We start from the raw sequence: 18,856 nt of genomic DNA on the forward strand, positions 1-18,856 counted from the left end.
AGAGGAATATCCCCTGTCCCGGGCCCTCCAGAGATCATTAACCAACGCGACCAATGCCGTTTCCGTGCTGTGCCCCGGCCTGAAGCCCGACTGGTATGGGTCTAGATAGACTGTTTCATCCAGGTGTCCGGGGAATTGCTGCGCAACCACACTCTCGACAACCTTCGCCGCAAAGCGAAGGTTGGAAACCGGGCGATAGGTGTTCCCATTATTCTGGGCTTTCAGATTCTGACTGAAAATTTCACCCTTCAAGGTGGAAGGTTGGATGCTTATTCTTTTATCTTCCATAATCATCCACCTGCCCTGATATCTCTCTCTGTAATCTCTTCTGGCCCTCGCCTTACGTCCCTTTCCAATCCATTAGCCCAAGTTTTTCTTCTGTATTCCAATCAGTAGCAAAAGTCATGCCTATTAAATCTAGCCATTCTTTTTGTTCTGTCCACGTCAGTCTGCCACATTTCCAGAAGAGTGAGGCCAAGACCAAGCCAATATTGCCTCCAAGCTCCCCATCAAAGAAGCAGTCTTTATTAACACAGTCAAGGAAGGGAGCTCTCTGCTATACCCTATTCATTCCTTTGCATTAGCCTGCAAATTTAATGGCACAAGATGGCAGTGCAGCTTCCCTGTCTTGCTTACTGATTTTCTCTAGAATGTAATAATGCCAAAATAGGACAGAATATATTAACATTTTCCAGGAGAAAGAAACCCAACCTCATTTTCATAACGGCGTCTAGAGCAGCATTCTCCAGCCTAATATACTCCAGATGTGTAAGATTACAAATCCATTGTTCTGTCTGAGATGAAAGAAGTTTTTGGCTAATACAGGGGTGCTGAGGAATTTTGGGAGTTGAAGTCCACAAGTCATAAAAGGGCCAAGTTTGAAGACCCCTGGGCTAATACAGCTCCATGTTGCAAAGACTGGTGGTGGTGGGACAGGGGAGGGGGGTTGCTGTTAGTTTATTTTCCTTTTTATTGCTTTAATTTGTTGCTTGACTCTTCACTGAAACAGGATATAAAAAAGTCCCTACTAACCTTTTCAAATAATATTTTTCAATAATAGCAAAAGGAATTACATGAGGAAAAACATTTATCTTTTTTAAGATATTTAAAATATTTAAATATTTATCTGCAATAGGCATGAGTTATGTATGAGTTATGCATTATAAGAACACATTTTTTTATATTTGACAATAGTCCAATATCTCAAAACTGGCGTTAGATACTTTCTGAGAAAAATCTTTTTCTTATAACATTTTTAATATTTTAACTTTTCCTTTGATTTTTCTCTGCTGGGACTTTATGAAATTAGAAACTAATATTAAACTATATCCAGTACATGGATGAATGGATGTATGAATATTGCATGAAAAAATAAAAACACTGCCATGACCATATAGAATAGATGCAAGCCTAAACTTTAACCCAAGCTTGTTTCCAGAAGCAAAAATGCTGCTGCAAATCTGTTTTTCAGTGGAGATGCACATCTTATTATACTGCATAATCATTAACATGCTGATGAGTGTCCAGGAAAATAACATTAACTTTAAAGTACTGTCTCAGCAAGCCAAATAGCTATAAATGTGAAGTCCTTGGTGCTGTCTGAGCTTGGTTGTTTGCTTGCAGATGTTTTATTACCCAACTAGGTAACATCATCTATGCACTGGGTATTTTAAGGAGGAGGCTTTTGCAGGGTTTTTAGTTATTGTCCATCATTTGGAGTTGGGAGACAATATAAAACTTAAAACAAATAAGAACCATAAATCTCATGAATGGAAAGAAGGGGAGCTTAGAATCATAGAGTCAACAGTGTTCTGAACCATTGTCCTATCATCTCTTCTGTACAGTTGTATTGGGGATATTTATACCATAGCAACCCCCACCCCATAATAACCAAAATTCAGACAGCACTAAGGTCTCCATAGTTTAACCCTGAGCTACATATTCTCTTCTACTGGAGATATAAATGTATTTGTGAAGATAAGACTTGGTTAACCATCATATGTAACTCAAACCAACATCTGTAACAAAGAGGCAAGATTTACTTTACCTAAACCAGTTCTGAATGATGTTTATCTAGCTTAGTTCCCAGAGAGAGAAAACCCCTTCTCTATCTATCTCCTTGTCAGTTGATAGCCAATACTTAATATTAATTTCTTGTCATGTCCAGCTGCTGCTTCTTATGAAAAAAAAAGTGTTCAGACCATCACTGATTCTTCAGGAATAACAAAACAAACAAACAAATAAATAAATAGCAATTCAGCTGAAGGTGGTCTTCTAAATCTAAGAAACTAACTCCATTGGAATTTCCTTTCTTTCTGCTCAATAGTCATGCCATTGGGCTTTGGCAGAGGGAGATGCAGACTTTAATAATAGTAAAAATGAACTTTCAAATATTTTTGTTTGATTTCTTCTTTCTATCTTTTTTATTCTTTTCCACTCAATGGAATGTTGGAAAGGAATAATGTAAAGGGATTTAGGAAATTCTCTGTCCATCCATCTATCAGCAGAATAGCTTTCCAAGAACAGACAGAATGGGACCAGATTTAATGTAGGAGAAAAAGTCAGTAAAAGTAGCCAGGTTGAAAATTGGTCCAGATTTGGGGTGGGGCTGCTATGGAGAAAATATTCCCAATACAACCCTATGGATGATGCGATTGGACAATGTTCAGAACACTGCTGACTCTATGATTTGAAGTTCCCCCTCTTTCCATTCATGAGACTTATAATTCTTATCTGTTTTTAATTTTTATATTGTCTTCTAGCTCCAAATGATGTACAATAATTTAAAAACCGCAATGACCTCTCCTGCAAAAAGTCAGAGTTAAACAAATATATAAATAATTGTTCCCACAGATACCAATATGCTCCACCAAGATCACATCACCACCACAGCCAGTATGGAAAAAGGTAAACAGGTAATAGGTCTACACATGTTTTCCCTTAAATAAGACCGTGTCTTATATTAATTTTTGCACCAAAGATGCATTAGGGCTTATTTTCAGGGAAATACAGTACTAAATGCATCCATCTGGCTGACGATCTTAACTGGGGCTTATTTTTGGGGTAGAGCTTATATTATGAGCATCCTGAAAAATCATGCTAGGGCTTATTTCCTGGTTGGGTCTTATTTTTGTGGAAACTCTATATGTATGCTTCATGCCTGAAAAAAATCCTGATGTATTAAGAATTGTTTCAACTCCTAACCAGTTGAAACTTGAAAATGACCAGATTTTTTTAACAAACAGCAAATACATGTTTGGTTTGTGATAGGTCTGAAAACATTTTTTTCAAATCATTCTGGACTCATAGATAAATCTGATAAGAACCCATTAGCAATTATTATTTAAAACTAGAAATCCACATGTGAAAAAATGAACATTGCCCGTAAACCCCTTTTATAATTCGTAAGGAATATAAAAGTTGCTGATTTTAATTTGTCCATTTATCTTTTTTCCTCTTCTCTCAAAATGCCATGAGATTAAAAAATAAAAAATTAAGGAAGGGATTATAAATGTTCATAACAATTTAAGTTTATTACAGTCAAACATAAAGTCTGATTGAAATTGGATGATTCTGAAACATTAGACGTATTTTACAGACTGCAATATCCATTAATTACTTCAAACAGCTATTCGTTTACCCTATTTTCATTTATACATCTTTTGAGGCCAAATGAAAAGACTATTGGGAAAGTAAATTTAAACCATTTAGTTGAAAATAAATTCCACTGAAATTGATTGGATTTACTTCCGAATGATTGTCTTTGATTATATTATGAGCATTGAGGAGTTAATAAAGGCTAAAAGAAAATGTAGTCTTTTTATAGGGAAATAATGCCAAGCAGGCTGAATATAGGATGCTGAGGGAGAGGAAGGAGGAAAATCATTCATGCTATTTATTTATAAAATGAATTTTTCTTGGAAATACACATTTAAAAAAAAAATAACAATAAAATAAGGTTTTATAATATTTTCTTTTTAGATTCTTATTTCAACATGTGACTATGCCTAATAACTTCATCAAAAACTCCCCAGATTCTCACTATATTAAAAAAAAATCACATAAACAGTTTCTAAATTTGTACTTAGAAAGATTGGAAAATCTACAAACTTCTTATTAAGTGATTTGAAAATCAGATATTATATGCTGAACAATGAAGTCATTGCTTACTCATTTTAATGCCCACTCAGCAATTAAACAAAGATTCATGCTTCCCCTTTTATGTCTCTATTTATTATAAACTGTTTACCTTTAACTACATCATTCAATTTTCCATTCTGTGTTGAAACAAAAATAAAAAGTCCTGTGGACTACATGACAAGTGATCAAATAATCAAACACCTAAAGAAATGCTTCTGAAAAGAATACTATTTCAATAAAGCATGAAAAATTCACAAATGCCTGTAGAATTCCTGGGGATATTTATTTATGTTCTTGAAGTTTTCAAATAAAACAAAGGCACCCATATATACTGTATATATTAGCAACTCTCTCCTTTATTCTTATTGTGTGTGGGACACACAATCCCAGCATGATCTTACCAACATTGCAAAGATCTCTTCACTGTTAACAAGAGAAATATCTTAAATATATGCATGCAGTCTGAATACCAATGAAATTATTAATGTTGCGTTAATGCATTAATTTGCATCAATGTTTTCTATTCTGTTAACATCACTTCCCCTTTTCTTCATCTTATATTTAGGTGAGCTTTGTTAAATTTTAACGGAGAAGACTGCTAAATTTTGAATGTTTGACTTTCAGTGTTCTCTCTCTTGCATACTCTACTCAACAAGAATTAATTACAGTGCACTGCCCAAATGTTAGCTTTGGCTCAGAAACTTATGCAAGACACACTGACAGATATTTATTTTATTTTATTGGTTTATCAAATTTAGAGACTGCTCATCTCACTCACAGTGCAACTCATCACTCTGTGCCAATCAGTCTGAGAGAGCCTTGCCCCCCACATCACCTCCCCTACTTCCAATAATCTCTGCCAGGAATATGTTCTCAGATAGTACAATAATTATACATGACATCCATTTGTGAAATTTGGTGACAATCTGAGATCTGAGTGAACTTAAGTAAGCAGAAGATGCTTACTCTGCCTTTCTTTGCTTTTTGTAATTCTCTGTTCTGCCCTTAGATAGAACTGGGTTCTCTAATAGGTCACATTTCCTTAGTACCTGGTAAGTCTGCTACTCCTGTTTATCTTTTAATTTTATAAACATTTTCAAATTTCCAGATCTGGGCTTCAAAAACCCAGATGGTCATTGATGTCAGCAACAGTTTCTGTAAACAATTTGCTCGTGATCATTGGATTTTTGCAGCCCAGATTTGATAGTCCTATTTTAATGAAAATAAGTTAGCTTGCTACATACCAAGCACCATCATCATGGTCCAATGGGGGACCATCAGGGAAGACCACATATGTAAGCTAGACTGAGATTTAAAAATAAATAAATAAGGAAGACTGAAATGGGAAATCTCTTCTATTTTAGTGCCTAGAAAGTGTCTGAATCTGTCCATGAAGTTACCAGGAATCTTCCTTGACTTGAAGGTGACTTTATCTTTACCTTGCTCAAGAAGAATCAATAAGGCTTCTGCAAATGTAAACCTTTTGTTTGAGAATGTCAGCAACCCCATAGATAGATGGATAGTCCTTGTATCTGAAAAAGCCTTCTGAAAAGACTGTCAAAAATCAGAGGCAATGTTCTGTTCTGGGCTGGGGAAAAAAGGAACGGAAATAAATAGACAGTTTTTTTACAGCAGGAAATGCAAAATTGTGACGTTATCTAACTGACCTAAAAGATCTAGAATTGCAGATGAACAGTTAGCAAGTCAAGCTGGCAAGGACACAAAATGGTTTGTTTCTCAGCAGAGAGAGAAGTAGAGTGATTTTAATGACTCAAAAGGATCCCTTCAAAATTGGCGAAGGGACAACAAAATGGCAAATGCAATTCTGTCTAAACGCAATGCAACGCATATTGGGGCAAGAAACACAAATACACTGAGGTATTCTGAACGAGATGGCAGTGCCTGACCAGGAAAAGTTACTCTTGCTGTCATAGATCATTCAGTGAAAATGTTAACCCAGGACACAGTGGCTGTTAAAAAGACAAAAACATCCCATTTTGTGAATCATTAGGGAAGAGATCAGGACTAACATATCCATTAACAATGATGTGATCACATTTGATGTTTATATTTCCCATGGCATCTGAAAAGTAAATTGTGGGGATAAAAAAAATGTGGAAAAAGACAATCTCTTCAAATCTGTAATACGGAGACATGTTGTTTTCCTGTTTGAGTTGGGCAGGTTTCCTTAAAGAGATGGAGAGCAAACGAGAGATGTGAATTTATTCATTGCATGAGTGTAATAACATACTCGGCTGTCAAATATTTGCCTATAATATAACTACGGTATATATCACAATGTATTATTGCTAACAAAACGATAATACAGCTTTTCATATTTTTTTAAAACAGAGTTTGTACAAGCAGTATATAATGCATTACTTCCAGAAGAAGCTAAATTTGCATCATGTCCAGAAAAAGCTAAATTTTCCTATGAGCCATGAGAACAAATTTTGCAATGGGTTCAGTACAACAACTACTCTGTATGCTTTTTGCTTAACAATTTGGAGGTTGCAGTACTGGAGTAATTCCTCTTCCTTGCTATTTCTTGCCTTTAAAAAAAGGTGCCAAGGGGGAGTTTAAAACATGTACCACAGTGAATCACTTGAAATTACTCAGCTGAAACTTTTCAGGCTTAATGTCCTTAATATGCTTAGTAATCTGTCCTTAATAAAGCTTCTCTGTATCTACAGGAAGTATTGTTAAGCTAACTGACCTATAAATTCCTGAATTCCCCAGATCCTGTTAAAAAGTTAATGTTCCATTTGTTTGTTTTCAGTCATTGGCTGCCGAGGCCAATCTTAGACAATAAAAAGGTGTTAGAGTTTGGTTAGAAGACCGATAATTTTGATGTTGAATTCCCCCCTAAGTGCTTATATGTGGTTTTTTTTATCATTGGTCTTATTTTGTAAAAACAATATAACTGCACATTCTTTTCTTTTTTTTCTTCCTCTCCCTCTGATTTGTATTTTACTTTCCATTTGTTTGGACTGCGAGCAAGTCTGTATTCTCTCTTTTTTTTTCTCCACACTTGAGCAAGGTGTCCACTTTCCAATGGAATTGGTCCACTTTCCTCATAGCTTTCTTGGCTCTGTTTGTTAACAATGAACACTCCCTCCGAATGTAATTATCTTTCTTGATTGGTTTGGCACCATCTGAAGGCTATTTGTTATTTTACTATTATCGTGAAATTTATTCCTATCATTAAAATTATCCCTAAGTGGTACATAATATAAAATGTAACAAATTGAATATATAAAAACCAACAGAGCATCTCTTTAATAAATATTACTAATATCAATGCAGCATCAAATATCAAGGAGAACAGAGATATTACTTGGTGCATAGCAAGTGGAGAATATACTGGGGAATAGAAGCCATAGCTGAAAACATTCAGTTCTGGGTGACTGCCATATCACAGTCTGCAGAATATAACATCATCAATAAAACCTCCCTTGGCAGCTATAGTAATCCAACAGAATCTAGACAGGAAAGGATATTTCATTTCCTGAACTTTTATAAAAGTTTTTGATTCTTAACAACAAAATAGGGAAGGCGATCTGTGTAAAATAGGCACTTTACACAGTTTCCTGTGCACGGTATGTTGTCCATCACTTTTCCGCTATATTCTGCATCAAGTTTGTACCAACTTCAAGCACAGATCCAAATGGAGAGTCATACAGCAGTCCAAGAAGGAAGTTAATAATCCATGCATTACTGTGGTAAAAATATTTCTCTCCAAGCCAGATGCACCAATTAAAAGGGATAGTACAGTGTATTTTCCTGCTATGGAAGTTTTAGTAAATCTAGAGATACTCCTATTCATTCATTCATTCATTCTGGGCCTGTAAATTCCCCAAGTTCTATAAACACTCACTATCATTCAATGTGTAACAACTTGTTGTGATCCAATCCATCAATATGTGCAAGCACTAGAGAAAAGTCAGCTATCATTTACATGTCAGTGACATCATGCCTCAGATTTCTAATGACATTCTAATGCCATCACATACTTGTTAAATAGCATTTTGGGTGAAGTTCTACTCAATAACACTCTAAGAAAGTACTAACATACAATTATTCAGAGCTACTTACTCTCTGGAACTGGCTATACAAATTACATAGAGTCGTTGCAAAATACTTTTCCAGTCTCCAGTTTATTGAGGTTGGCCAGAAGAATTTTAGCAGAATCCATAAGAAGGTTATATTTCCTTTCTCTATCCCTAGTTCTCTTTCTTATAGAAATAATCTATAAGAATATATAAGAGTAATTCTGTCCCTGAAGTGGGCCACCTGAACATAGGCTTTAAAAGGTAATCAATATCTTTCAATAATGTTTGCAATTTAATTGCTGACAATTTCTTGAATATCTTGTCCCCAAAGGGTCATTAATGTCAAGGTAGGTATTTGTCAAATCCAAATTCAGGAAGACTTTTTTTTTTTTTAGGTGACTGGCATTACTCTATTATTCAGCAATGGGTTAACAGTTGTTTTGGCAGTTTTCTGTACTTAAAAGTAACATGCTAAGTTGGACAAACATTTGCCCACATTTTGAGACTCGATAAATTTAATGAATTGGCTTTATATGGATTTTCTTATATACTTCAGAAATTCTCTATGGCACAATTTTCTTCTAGGTTTATACTTAGGAATTACTGTTCATTTCAGTGATAAAATTGCTTGACAACGGCAATGTGCCACACACCGTTTCAAGTTGTTTAGAAAATTATGGCCCATCTTGTGAGTGGATAGACAATTATTCTGAAATGCAACACCTCTAGAGGTTTGTAGGAGCTCTAGTGCCAAGTTTGAAAAGGGCTAGGCACCTGGGACTTGCATATAGACGGGTTTGAAAAGTCATATTGGCGGTCTCGTGGAGGAGCAAAAAGTATTTCCTTTGGGACAAAGATTTATTTTAAACATGTTGAAACATTTGTATGGAACAGGAGCAATCAATGGAGACTTTGTGTGCATGTGTGCAAGTGCGTACATGTGAGTTTGTCAAGAACCAACCCTCTTTACAGGGAAGCCAAGTCGCATTAGCTTTTGGCTGCAAAAGGACTAATGTGCTAATTCAACAGCCAGGACTTGCAGCTTCGCCTCCCGATGACCTACAGCAGGGGTGGGAAACAATGGCCCTTTTATTTCTTGTGGACTTCAAGCCCTGAGCCAGGAATTCTGGGAGTTGAAGTCCACAAGTCATAAAAGGGCCACCTCTGACCTATAGCATGGCTGACAGTAAAAGTGACTGTTTAGTACAGGATCCGTGAGCTTGGATAGGAAAAGAAATGACAGCTTCATTTTCACCTATATTACTGGCTTCGTCATTTTAAACAATTTGATACCCGTATTTCAGTAAAACGGCTTTCCTTTGCAATGAAGTCTATCATTTTGTATTTGGTTTTATGCATTTTAATTTTAATTTTCATACATTTTTCTGAGAAGGGATCTGGAGGTTTCACCAGACCCTCAGAGTGGTGGTCCATGGCACAAAGTATTCTTGGTTTAATACATGAATCTTAAGTGAAAAGAGAGCTTTTCTCAGGAAAGACCATGCTAACCCTTGGACACACCTGTTTCTATAAATACATTTCTACATTAATTGAAGTGGGTAAGCTCACTCAGATAAAAGCTGCCTATGTACTTCTCAGTGTATCCAATATTCTTCTATTTTTTATTAACCAGAATCACTTTCTTGAATTGGGAAGCAATAGAAATTGAATGAATGAATGAATGAATGAATGAATGAATGAATGAATGAAAATAAATAAATAAATAAATAAATAAATAAATAAATAAATAAATAAATAAATGTTTCTTTTAAAAATGCACGGGCTGTAAAACAAACTAACTCAAGATTATATGTATCAATAAAATAAATTGAGTATGGCCTTCCAGACAGTTCTTGGGTTGAACAAAGTTTTCAATGTTTACTATTCACATGATAACTAGTTATATTTAGGCCATCAGGTCCAATCCCCTACCCAAAAGAGGAATGTAATTAAAGCACCTTTGACAGATGACTGTCTAACCTCACTTTGAATGCCTTCAGTGAAGGGGAACCACCCTCAAATTAGGTCCAATATCAAACTGATCTTTTAAGGAGAGTTTTTCCTAACACTCTATTGGCTGGGGAATTCTAGGAGTTGAAGTCCAAGCATCCTGAAATTGTGTAGTTGAAAAATATTGCTCTAGAATGAGAGAGTAAACCCACTAGGCCTAAAGGCAGCTATATGCTCCTCTTTTTCTTCCTTGTTCCTTGAAGCAATCATTTGTTATTGAAACATCTAATTTAGTGTATAAATCTGAAGCATGAGAGAAAATTGTATTATGAAGCTGAGCTTTTAGGAGAGAGCGAAGATGTTCCAGGACTCATGAATGATGCTTATAACTGACATTTCTGTGCTTCCCAAGGTAGAGGATGTAAATGCATTACTATGGAAAATTAGAATAGAAAGTTCACTTTGTTTTTGCATGAGTGTGTAGGCACACATAATTTAATTTCTTGCTTGACTGGATGTCATATCACATTCCCTTGTAATGGTAGACCTGTAAATATTTATAAAGCAAGCAAAAAGGAAGAAAGTTAGGTATTTAGAAATGTATGTCTTTAATAGTGAATTACACACAGAATTCTTTTCACTTGTATCTAGCATCCAGTTTATTTCTCTGGAGATTTTTACTCATAATTTATAATCCAATTTAGAATGACACATGCATATTAGAACTAATTTCTTTTTTGACCGCATCTTTCCAGAGCCCAGTTTTAAAGCTAAATATCTGGTCCAAAGAGACCACTGCAGGCAACTACAATACTTGGAGGCTGGAATTTTGCCTTCCATTTGTCAGTCTTCTATATCACTTTTATTTTAAAACAAAAACAGATAGAGGACCTGGATGGGAGCAAAGGAAGTGTCAGAGGGTACACTGATGTCTGTAGAAATCACTTTACCAATCCCTGATATAAATAGTATTCTTATGCAGTCTTTTCTAGAGAAGGGCAAATGTCTCCCAGTTCATGAATATGGATGCTTGCTGCAGTAAACAACAAAAAGAAGATTCATGTTTGCTTGAATTATCAATACTTCAATTGCTTAGACTTCTGATGTATGTTTTCCTCAGATCCAATCTTATCCCAGTTTTTTCCTGCAGGTGGACCCCTAGGGTGGCTTACGCAGCAGAATGATTTGAAACAGTGTACAAATAAGTACACCTTATGCAACTGTAAGGTTTTCACATTTCAGTTTTGTGTAGTCAATAAGACTTTCGTATCACAACTTATGCTTCCTTCTATTACAGTATAAAATGTGATTGCAGCAAAGTAGTAAAAATAAAGGACTATGTATGTTAATTGATGAAGCGGTAATCAAACTACCACTTGAATAAAGATCAGTGGTTTCTGTCTGGAAACATTAGATATGGAGCATAGAAAATGTATGAGCATTTCATAATATCACCCAACAAATTAGTATGTTATCAGGGTGGGGAGGTACAAACCAACAGGTAAGTGGCAGTTTCTTTTGCTTCATATGTTTTTGTCATTTTCATGACCCTTCTGACAGTGGTATAACTATGCATTTTCTAGCAAATCATCGATTAGCATATGCAAAATAGGGCATTTGGCAAGAGCAAATGATGAAGGAGGGCCCAGGGTACTATGTAAAGCTATCTTCAAATAACCATTATACTGTATGTACATTCTTTTGAAATATTCAGTCCATAGGCAAGGAAGCATCCCTACTTTATACCAATCCCTGAATAAATTTGGCGCATTGCATGCAGATAAATCCACAAAAGTTATTAACCAACTTACATCTCTCTGGCTTAGCCATCCAGCTATTTCCTTCTGCTGAATCAATAATCCCAGCCAATGGTTCTCAACCTGTAGTCCACAGACCTCTGGAGGGAACTGCAGTGTCATCACAGAGGGTCCACAAAGGCTTGAAGAAATGTTATGGTTTAAGTTTTGAGTTAAGTCTTGGGGATTCGTGCCCATGGTATTTAAAGGGAATCTGTGGTGAAGAAAAGGTTGAGAACCACTGAGTGAAGAAAAAAATGTAATGCTTATTTGCCTGGAATTAATTTTTCCTCACCATGGGGAGCCTGTTTAAGGGGACCTGTAATGTGTTCCGATCTACCCACCACACTATAATCATTTGCCAGAGCTGTATTTCATTTAATCTGTGATTTTTCACAGGAGCTTGAGTAGGTTAAGTGATATTTTTCTCCCATTTTAGCACAGTGAGGGTGCACATGATCATGCCAAGGGTGCTACTGGAGGCCTTGTCGTAAGAGAGCACAGATTTCAACCTATTCAAAGGTTATTTGCACTTCCACATTGGCTTTTAGGCACATAAGGAAGGTGATGATCAAGAGAGGAATGTTGTGCAAAGAACCACGGAGTAAGTGTGGAACGAAGGAAGCAGTCCAACCATGTACGGTGCAACTTCTGCACAAATCAGTCCCTTTGAGTTTCGTAGGGCTTTCTCCCAGGTAAGCAACCTAGAGTTGTATCCTGAGTAATGGAGACATGGTGGAGAAATGGCAAGATGTCCAAGGAAGGCAGAACACAGCACCCTACTGAGTGGTACAACTGCCCTGAATGTGGATGTGGATAACCACTCATTGGGTATTTTTTTTCTTTTCAATCCTCAGGAAGAGGCAGCCAGAATTCTCGCCCACCAGCCAATGTCCGTCGGCACATGTGCAGCTTTGAAAAACCCCAAACTGCAGTGAATGTGTAAGAAAAGCTGCATGACAAACAGTGGTGTATTTTTTTTAACCCATTGCTTTCTCTTTCTCATGACTTTCTCATTTCTAATAATGGTGCATGCCATTAATGACAGAAAAGTCGTGTATGTGTCCCATTTTTCACACTGCCTTGACCTGCTTGTCCATATATATTCTTTCAAGGACACTGTCAAATAATTTTTGGAGGAACTTTTTTTTTTTCTTCTGTTTTTCATGGTTGTCACTTCAACATCTTCTGGCTGAATTCCAAAAGGAAAAAAAAATAGTTTACCTGTTCATTTTATCTTTCCCACAATTTATCCCACAGTTTTTCTTGTTTGTGTTTTTTGCATGGAGCTGAACTGGTCTTCTTTGGCGGCTGTCCATTTTCTCTAGCAGTTTCAGCTGCATTCTGGCTGTGTCCAGTTCTTCCTGCCTACTGAGGGCTTCAGAAATACTCAGTCGTAGGCCAAATACAAAAAAATACTCACTGATGAACATGACTTCATGTAGTTTTGGCCATATTGGAATTTTTGGAAGATGAAAAAAAAATGAATCAATGGAACAATAGTAATCATTACTTACTATGTAGTTCTTCTTTCCTACCACATTAAACGTTTTGCAACTAAGCCCATTTTAAAGGTTACAGATAAGAGCTGGGTTAGACCTGTTTATTAAGTAGAACAATGATATAGCAAGAAAAACAACAATTCTTTAAAAAAAAATAGTTGCATGGGGAGCCCACATAGATTATGCCATAAAGGATAAATTTTAAATCATGTTGATGGGATGAATCTGCTTTCCCTAGAAAGTCTAAGGCAGGGGTGTCAAACTGCCAGCCCGCGGGCCGGATGCATCATGGCAAAACCGCGCCCACCCCATTCCCGGCAATGGGAAAAAAAGTCACAATACGTTGCAACATGTCACGTGATGTTGCGAGTTTGACACCCCTGGCCTAAGGGGACAAAGAGCAATAAATTGAACACAGAGAAGAAAGTAAGGCAGGATAACAGAGGGAAAAAATGCTGCTGAAAAAATAAGATTATATGCCAAATATCTAGTATAAGTGGAATTTCAGTGGAAATTTTAAAAATAATTATCAACCGTTCTCAGTATTATATGTCATATAATGTACCCGGTTCATTGGATTCTACTTTGTATATCAGATGACAATGGAAATTATATGACACACAAAACTGAATCCAATGAAATGGGTATATTATTAGTCATCAGCATTGTGGACAAGATTGAAGTCATCATTGAAACTTTTGTTGGGATATAATAATATGAAAAAAAAATTCAGGAACTGGTGAGTTTTGGTCAATATCGATTTAAAATAAAATTCTGAAGATGATGCCAAGGGGGGGGGGGAAGGAGAAATGGAGTAATATAAGTCTGTAATTCTATAAATTCTTGCCTGGGAGTCAGCCCCACTGACCTGAAAGGAACTTGTATGTGTGTGTGTGTGTGTGCGTGCGTGCAGGCACGTATGTATGTATGTCCGTGGGTGTATACTAACATACATAAGTTGTGTTTTAAATGTGTTGTTTTTATATGCATTAACCAGTATTGCTGTTCAACATATTCTGTATTGCAGTGTGTTTTACATTCTATTTTATACGTACATGAAAGTATAAAACCCATTCCCATGGATTTTACAGAGCATCCTTGGCCTGTTTTCTGAACATCAAATACTTTGTTTGAACTAACTCCTTGCCCAGCTAAATTTGGTTCACTTTCTCCTACAGAAAAATTTCCAATAACTCTAATTTATAAATCCTGTACATGAAGCTTTCCACCAAGCTTTCACAACTAAGTAACCCAGTGACACCCATTTAAAAGACTTCAGCCTTACACATGAAAGCAGCTAGAGTCAAATTTCCATCTAAAATGGATTCTGTGCCTTGATTTATTCCTATCTGAGAGTGCCCACATAGGCTTTCATTGAGAAATAACTCAGCTTTAATCCATAAAACTACAGCACTGGATGAAATATAAATTTATCTAGTGCTGCATTTACATTGCCAAACTGTATGTCCATCAGCTACTGAGAAATGTACTGATAACTTCAAAACTATAGGGCATTGCAAAGCAAGTGATTTGCATCAGAAGGTACTAAATAAATACATCCACATAAATCTAATATATAGCATAGGATCATTGCAATATCTACTCTGAGCATCACAGAGCCTGCAACAGAATGTTTCTACTCTCCACATGCTATAAATATTGTTCAGAATAAAATATTTTTCTTCCATGTGACATAGAAAAAAAAATCACCAGAAATACCAGCCTTTTAAAGCTATTTTACAGGACTGTTTGGTTATCCCAGGCTCCCACAGTGTCCAACAACATAACATACCTACAAAAAAAAATCTACTAACTATCTAAAGCTGCCACTGTAATTGATACAGCTGGTAAGCCATCATCACCCCCAAGAAATTCTCAGAGTAGTAGTCTTGCTTAAAGTCCCTGTTGTTTTGATTCTTACTTACTACAGTTCTTTCTTGGTGCCTCCATATCATGAACATAACCTCTTTCTAAATAGTGGGGTTGTCCTAGACTCCTAGAGCAAAGAGACGTTAATATGGTCTACAGTATGTCATCCTTTTAATCTCTTTTCAGCAAGTATTTAAGGTCATTTAAACTTAATAAATATATAACAGACTTATAGGTATTAGTTATGTCTGCATTTGTGTTTTAAAACATTTGTTGTCGTACAGGTTGTGAGACTGATTTTTCATAGTATGAACACAAGTACAACTGTACAAAGTATGCACCATGAGAAAGGTAATCCTCAAACCTCCGTGGCTCCAATGGAGAAAATTCAATAGATGAAGGAGAATATTTCTGTCTGTAATTCCACTCATCCACAAATTGGAGCTAGGAAGTTTTGTACTGCTGTTTTTACCAGACCAGACAAGTTTTTATGTGTTGTGGAAATTGTTGCATGTGAAATGCAAATCAAATGTTACAGACTAAAGATTATATATTATAAAGTTGAGTGCTTTTTAAAGATTGAAGTTGAGTTTCTGCACCATTTGTGGAAACTATGTCTGATGTGCATGTACTTATTTTATGTTTGTTCAGAATCATAGGCTGGCAACAGAGCAGGAGATGGGCATATCCATTTCCCATTCATCCTCCCTTCTCCTCCTTAAATGTAGAGGCTGCTTACTTTTGAAAGACAAGTTGAAGAAAGCTGCTGTTTATAATTAATAATAACAACATTTTACCCCATTCACCCTAACAACATTTAATAAAGAAACAATATGCTTGTTACGGTCACTGCTGTTGATGTTTCTCTGCATTTCCTCCCAGGAAGTGCATAAACTGGGGATAGAGAATCTTGGAATCAGTTTATTTGCTATTCCTTACTACCATTACAGGGAGAGGGAATGAAGATCCACTACTTTATGTGTCTGGTGGCAGCCATGTGTATTCTGCAAGATGTTGCTCTGTCCCCAACATCTGAAACTAACAGGGAATAATTTGCCTTCGTTTACAAAATCTACATTTAGGAACAGTTGCTGTTTCCCACTGTAGTTGCTTCTCGGAGGAACTAATACTGCAGGGATTTTCTAGGATAAATGTGTTGTGGTTGCCTGTGTCTGCCTACGGAAATGTAAATAAACACATCTTTATTTTATTTCTAGTTCTAATGGCAAGTCTGTGTCATGGTCTGAACCAGGTGGAAGAGAAATTCCCAAGGGACAACATATGTGGCACAGGCTCTCAGTGCATGTGAAGAATAAGGAGCTAGGATGCAATCAGACAGCAGTGATCAAGCCCCTAACTAAAAGTTATCCAGGTCCAAGCAAGAGCCTCACTTTTTCGGACATCAGCAGTAAGACTTTGTACAATGTTGTGGAGGAGGAAGGAAGTGAGTCAGTGCACTTCAGCCAAATGAGTAGTCCTTCCATGGTTGTACACAGAAGAGTGATGGTGATGCCTCCACTACAGGCAGCAGCAGAGGACATACAGAGTCCCAAAGTCTTGCCACCCCCACCACCGCCTCCACCACCGCGATCCATTATGGACCAGCTGCAGGGTGTGGTCAACAAATTTGCCACTGGCATCCCTGATTTCAATGCGGTAATGCCCGTGTCTGGTGCAGGAAATGGACTGAGGCCCATATATCATCCTCCAGCAATGCAGCCACAGATATTGCCACTACAAATGGGCACTTTCATTAAAGAGCCGGTTTCACTCCCATCTGAAGAAGAAGAGGAGGAGGAGGAAGAAGAGGAGGAGGAGGAAGAAGAAGAAAATGAAAAGTTTAAGCTTATCCAAGATTATGTGTATGAGAGGCCAGGAAATTTAGGGGAGGAGGAAGAGGAAGAAGAGGAGCAGGCCACCAGCAAACTGACTCTAGAAGATTCACCAGCACTGACACCTCCATCTCCTTTTCGAGATTCAGTGGCTTCAGGCAGTTCTGTGCCCAGTTCTCCTGTGTCCGAATCAGTGCTTTGCATACCTCCCAATGCAACTTACACCTCCGTTGTTTTGAGGGATTACAAGCAAAGCTCATCCACTTTGTAGAACAGAAGCTGCTCTGGTGAAAGCAAGTAGATTATGTCTTCTCTCTGAGCTTTAATTGGACAGGGAGAAATAGCACAAGCCCCCTGGGGCAAGTGAAGGCCAATGAGCATGGTGTATAGGGTGGGGCAAAAAATTATATCCTGCACTAAATCCATTAGAGGGCTCCAGTTCTTTACCTGTTGTGTGTGTAGTTTTGTTTTGTTTTGTTTTTTAAAAAAAGGAAATTATTGTGTTCAAGAGTAGTGTGTTCTGAGAAGATCATTGGAATTCTGACAAAGCACAAATCCCATATACAACTTCTATAGCAAAAAAGAAAGTGTAACAGTAACACACAGTGTTCTTCAACACACAGTCACATCATATACTCTCTTGACAACACTTGAATATGACTCTGCATGCTAAAGTTAGAGGAGAACCGTGTTGTGTCTCCAGGATGTGAACCACCATTGAATGCAGCAGACTGTACTGTAATGCAGCAACATTTGCCTGAAAGGAGAAAATATATTTTGCTAAACCTTTTTTAGGTGGAAACATAGTAAGAAATTTCCTGAAATTTATGTTGGGGATGCCACGTAGCATGTTAGCATATACTGTAGCTCATGAAGAACGTTTAGAAAAACTGATTTAGCGTTCCCCCCTCCCCTTGTATACTAATTTGGAGTGAAGCATAAGAAAGTTATAGAAAAATGTATTGATACAATCAAGTCCAAAATCCCTGCAGTTTTGAAATATTTGATTTGCCATTGTGGTAGAAGACTGCAAGCCAGGTGACTGTACTGTTAACACTACATTCCCTGTAGCAAAACAATATTTATTGACTCAACTTTAATAATCCAATGAGATTGCCATGTAATTACATTATTTGTTTGTGTTACTATGGAAACAACTACATATAAAATAATTATATATTTTCAGCAACAATTACTACTTTAAGCAAAAACTTGTTCTTAATAGCAGTTCATTAGATTCATAGTAGATGCAAGGGAATGAATGTTTCTGTCTTTGTGTGTGTGTGTGTGCATATGTTTGTGTATCTATGTAACTGTATACAACATGTGATGTGTAACATCTAATAACTGCCACTGGAGGATTGTCCTAGAAATATACTATGAATATTTTTATGTATCAACCATGTTTTATATTGCATTATTTAAAAATATATTATAAACCTTTGAAGATTTGTATATTGTGCTGAAACATTTTTAAAGAGCTAAGCTGCCCCTTATAACAGGGTGTTTGATTTTGCTGATATATTTGCCATGTGGAATTATGCTGTTGAAAATAATCAGTGCTCCAATAAGTTGTTATTTCATGTGATTTAAGGAAATGTGATTAATAAAGAATGCATTTCTTTTGGAAATTTTGCACATGGCAGTATTAAACCTTAAACAGAACCTTCAGAAAAATATTTAAACCTTGTTTAGCTTCCTATGGAAAAGTAAAA

General features: G+C 36.6%; 1 protein-coding gene across 1 annotated transcript in view; it reads left to right on the forward strand.

The window, feature by feature from the left end:
* Nucleotides 1-17,412, forward strand: part of LOC107296557 (metabotropic glutamate receptor 1-like) — a gene marked incomplete at its 5' end in the record, with an annotated part of 30,063 nt that extends 12,651 nt beyond the window's left edge. Inside the window, one exon of the mRNA XM_015825884.1 lies at nucleotides 16,527-17,412. Within this exon, the coding sequence (XP_015681370.1) occupies nucleotides 16,527-17,412 (886 nt within the window). The remainder of the gene's footprint in view (nucleotides 1-16,526) is intronic.
* Nucleotides 17,413-18,856: the final 1,444 nt, after the last annotated feature.

The sequence above is a fragment of the Protobothrops mucrosquamatus genome, unplaced genomic scaffold, assembly GCF_001527695.2.
Source record: "Protobothrops mucrosquamatus isolate PMUCROS unplaced genomic scaffold, P.Mucros_1.0 scaffold2864, whole genome shotgun sequence".
NCBI classification, from domain to species: domain Eukaryota; kingdom Metazoa; phylum Chordata; class Lepidosauria; order Squamata; family Viperidae; genus Protobothrops; species Protobothrops mucrosquamatus.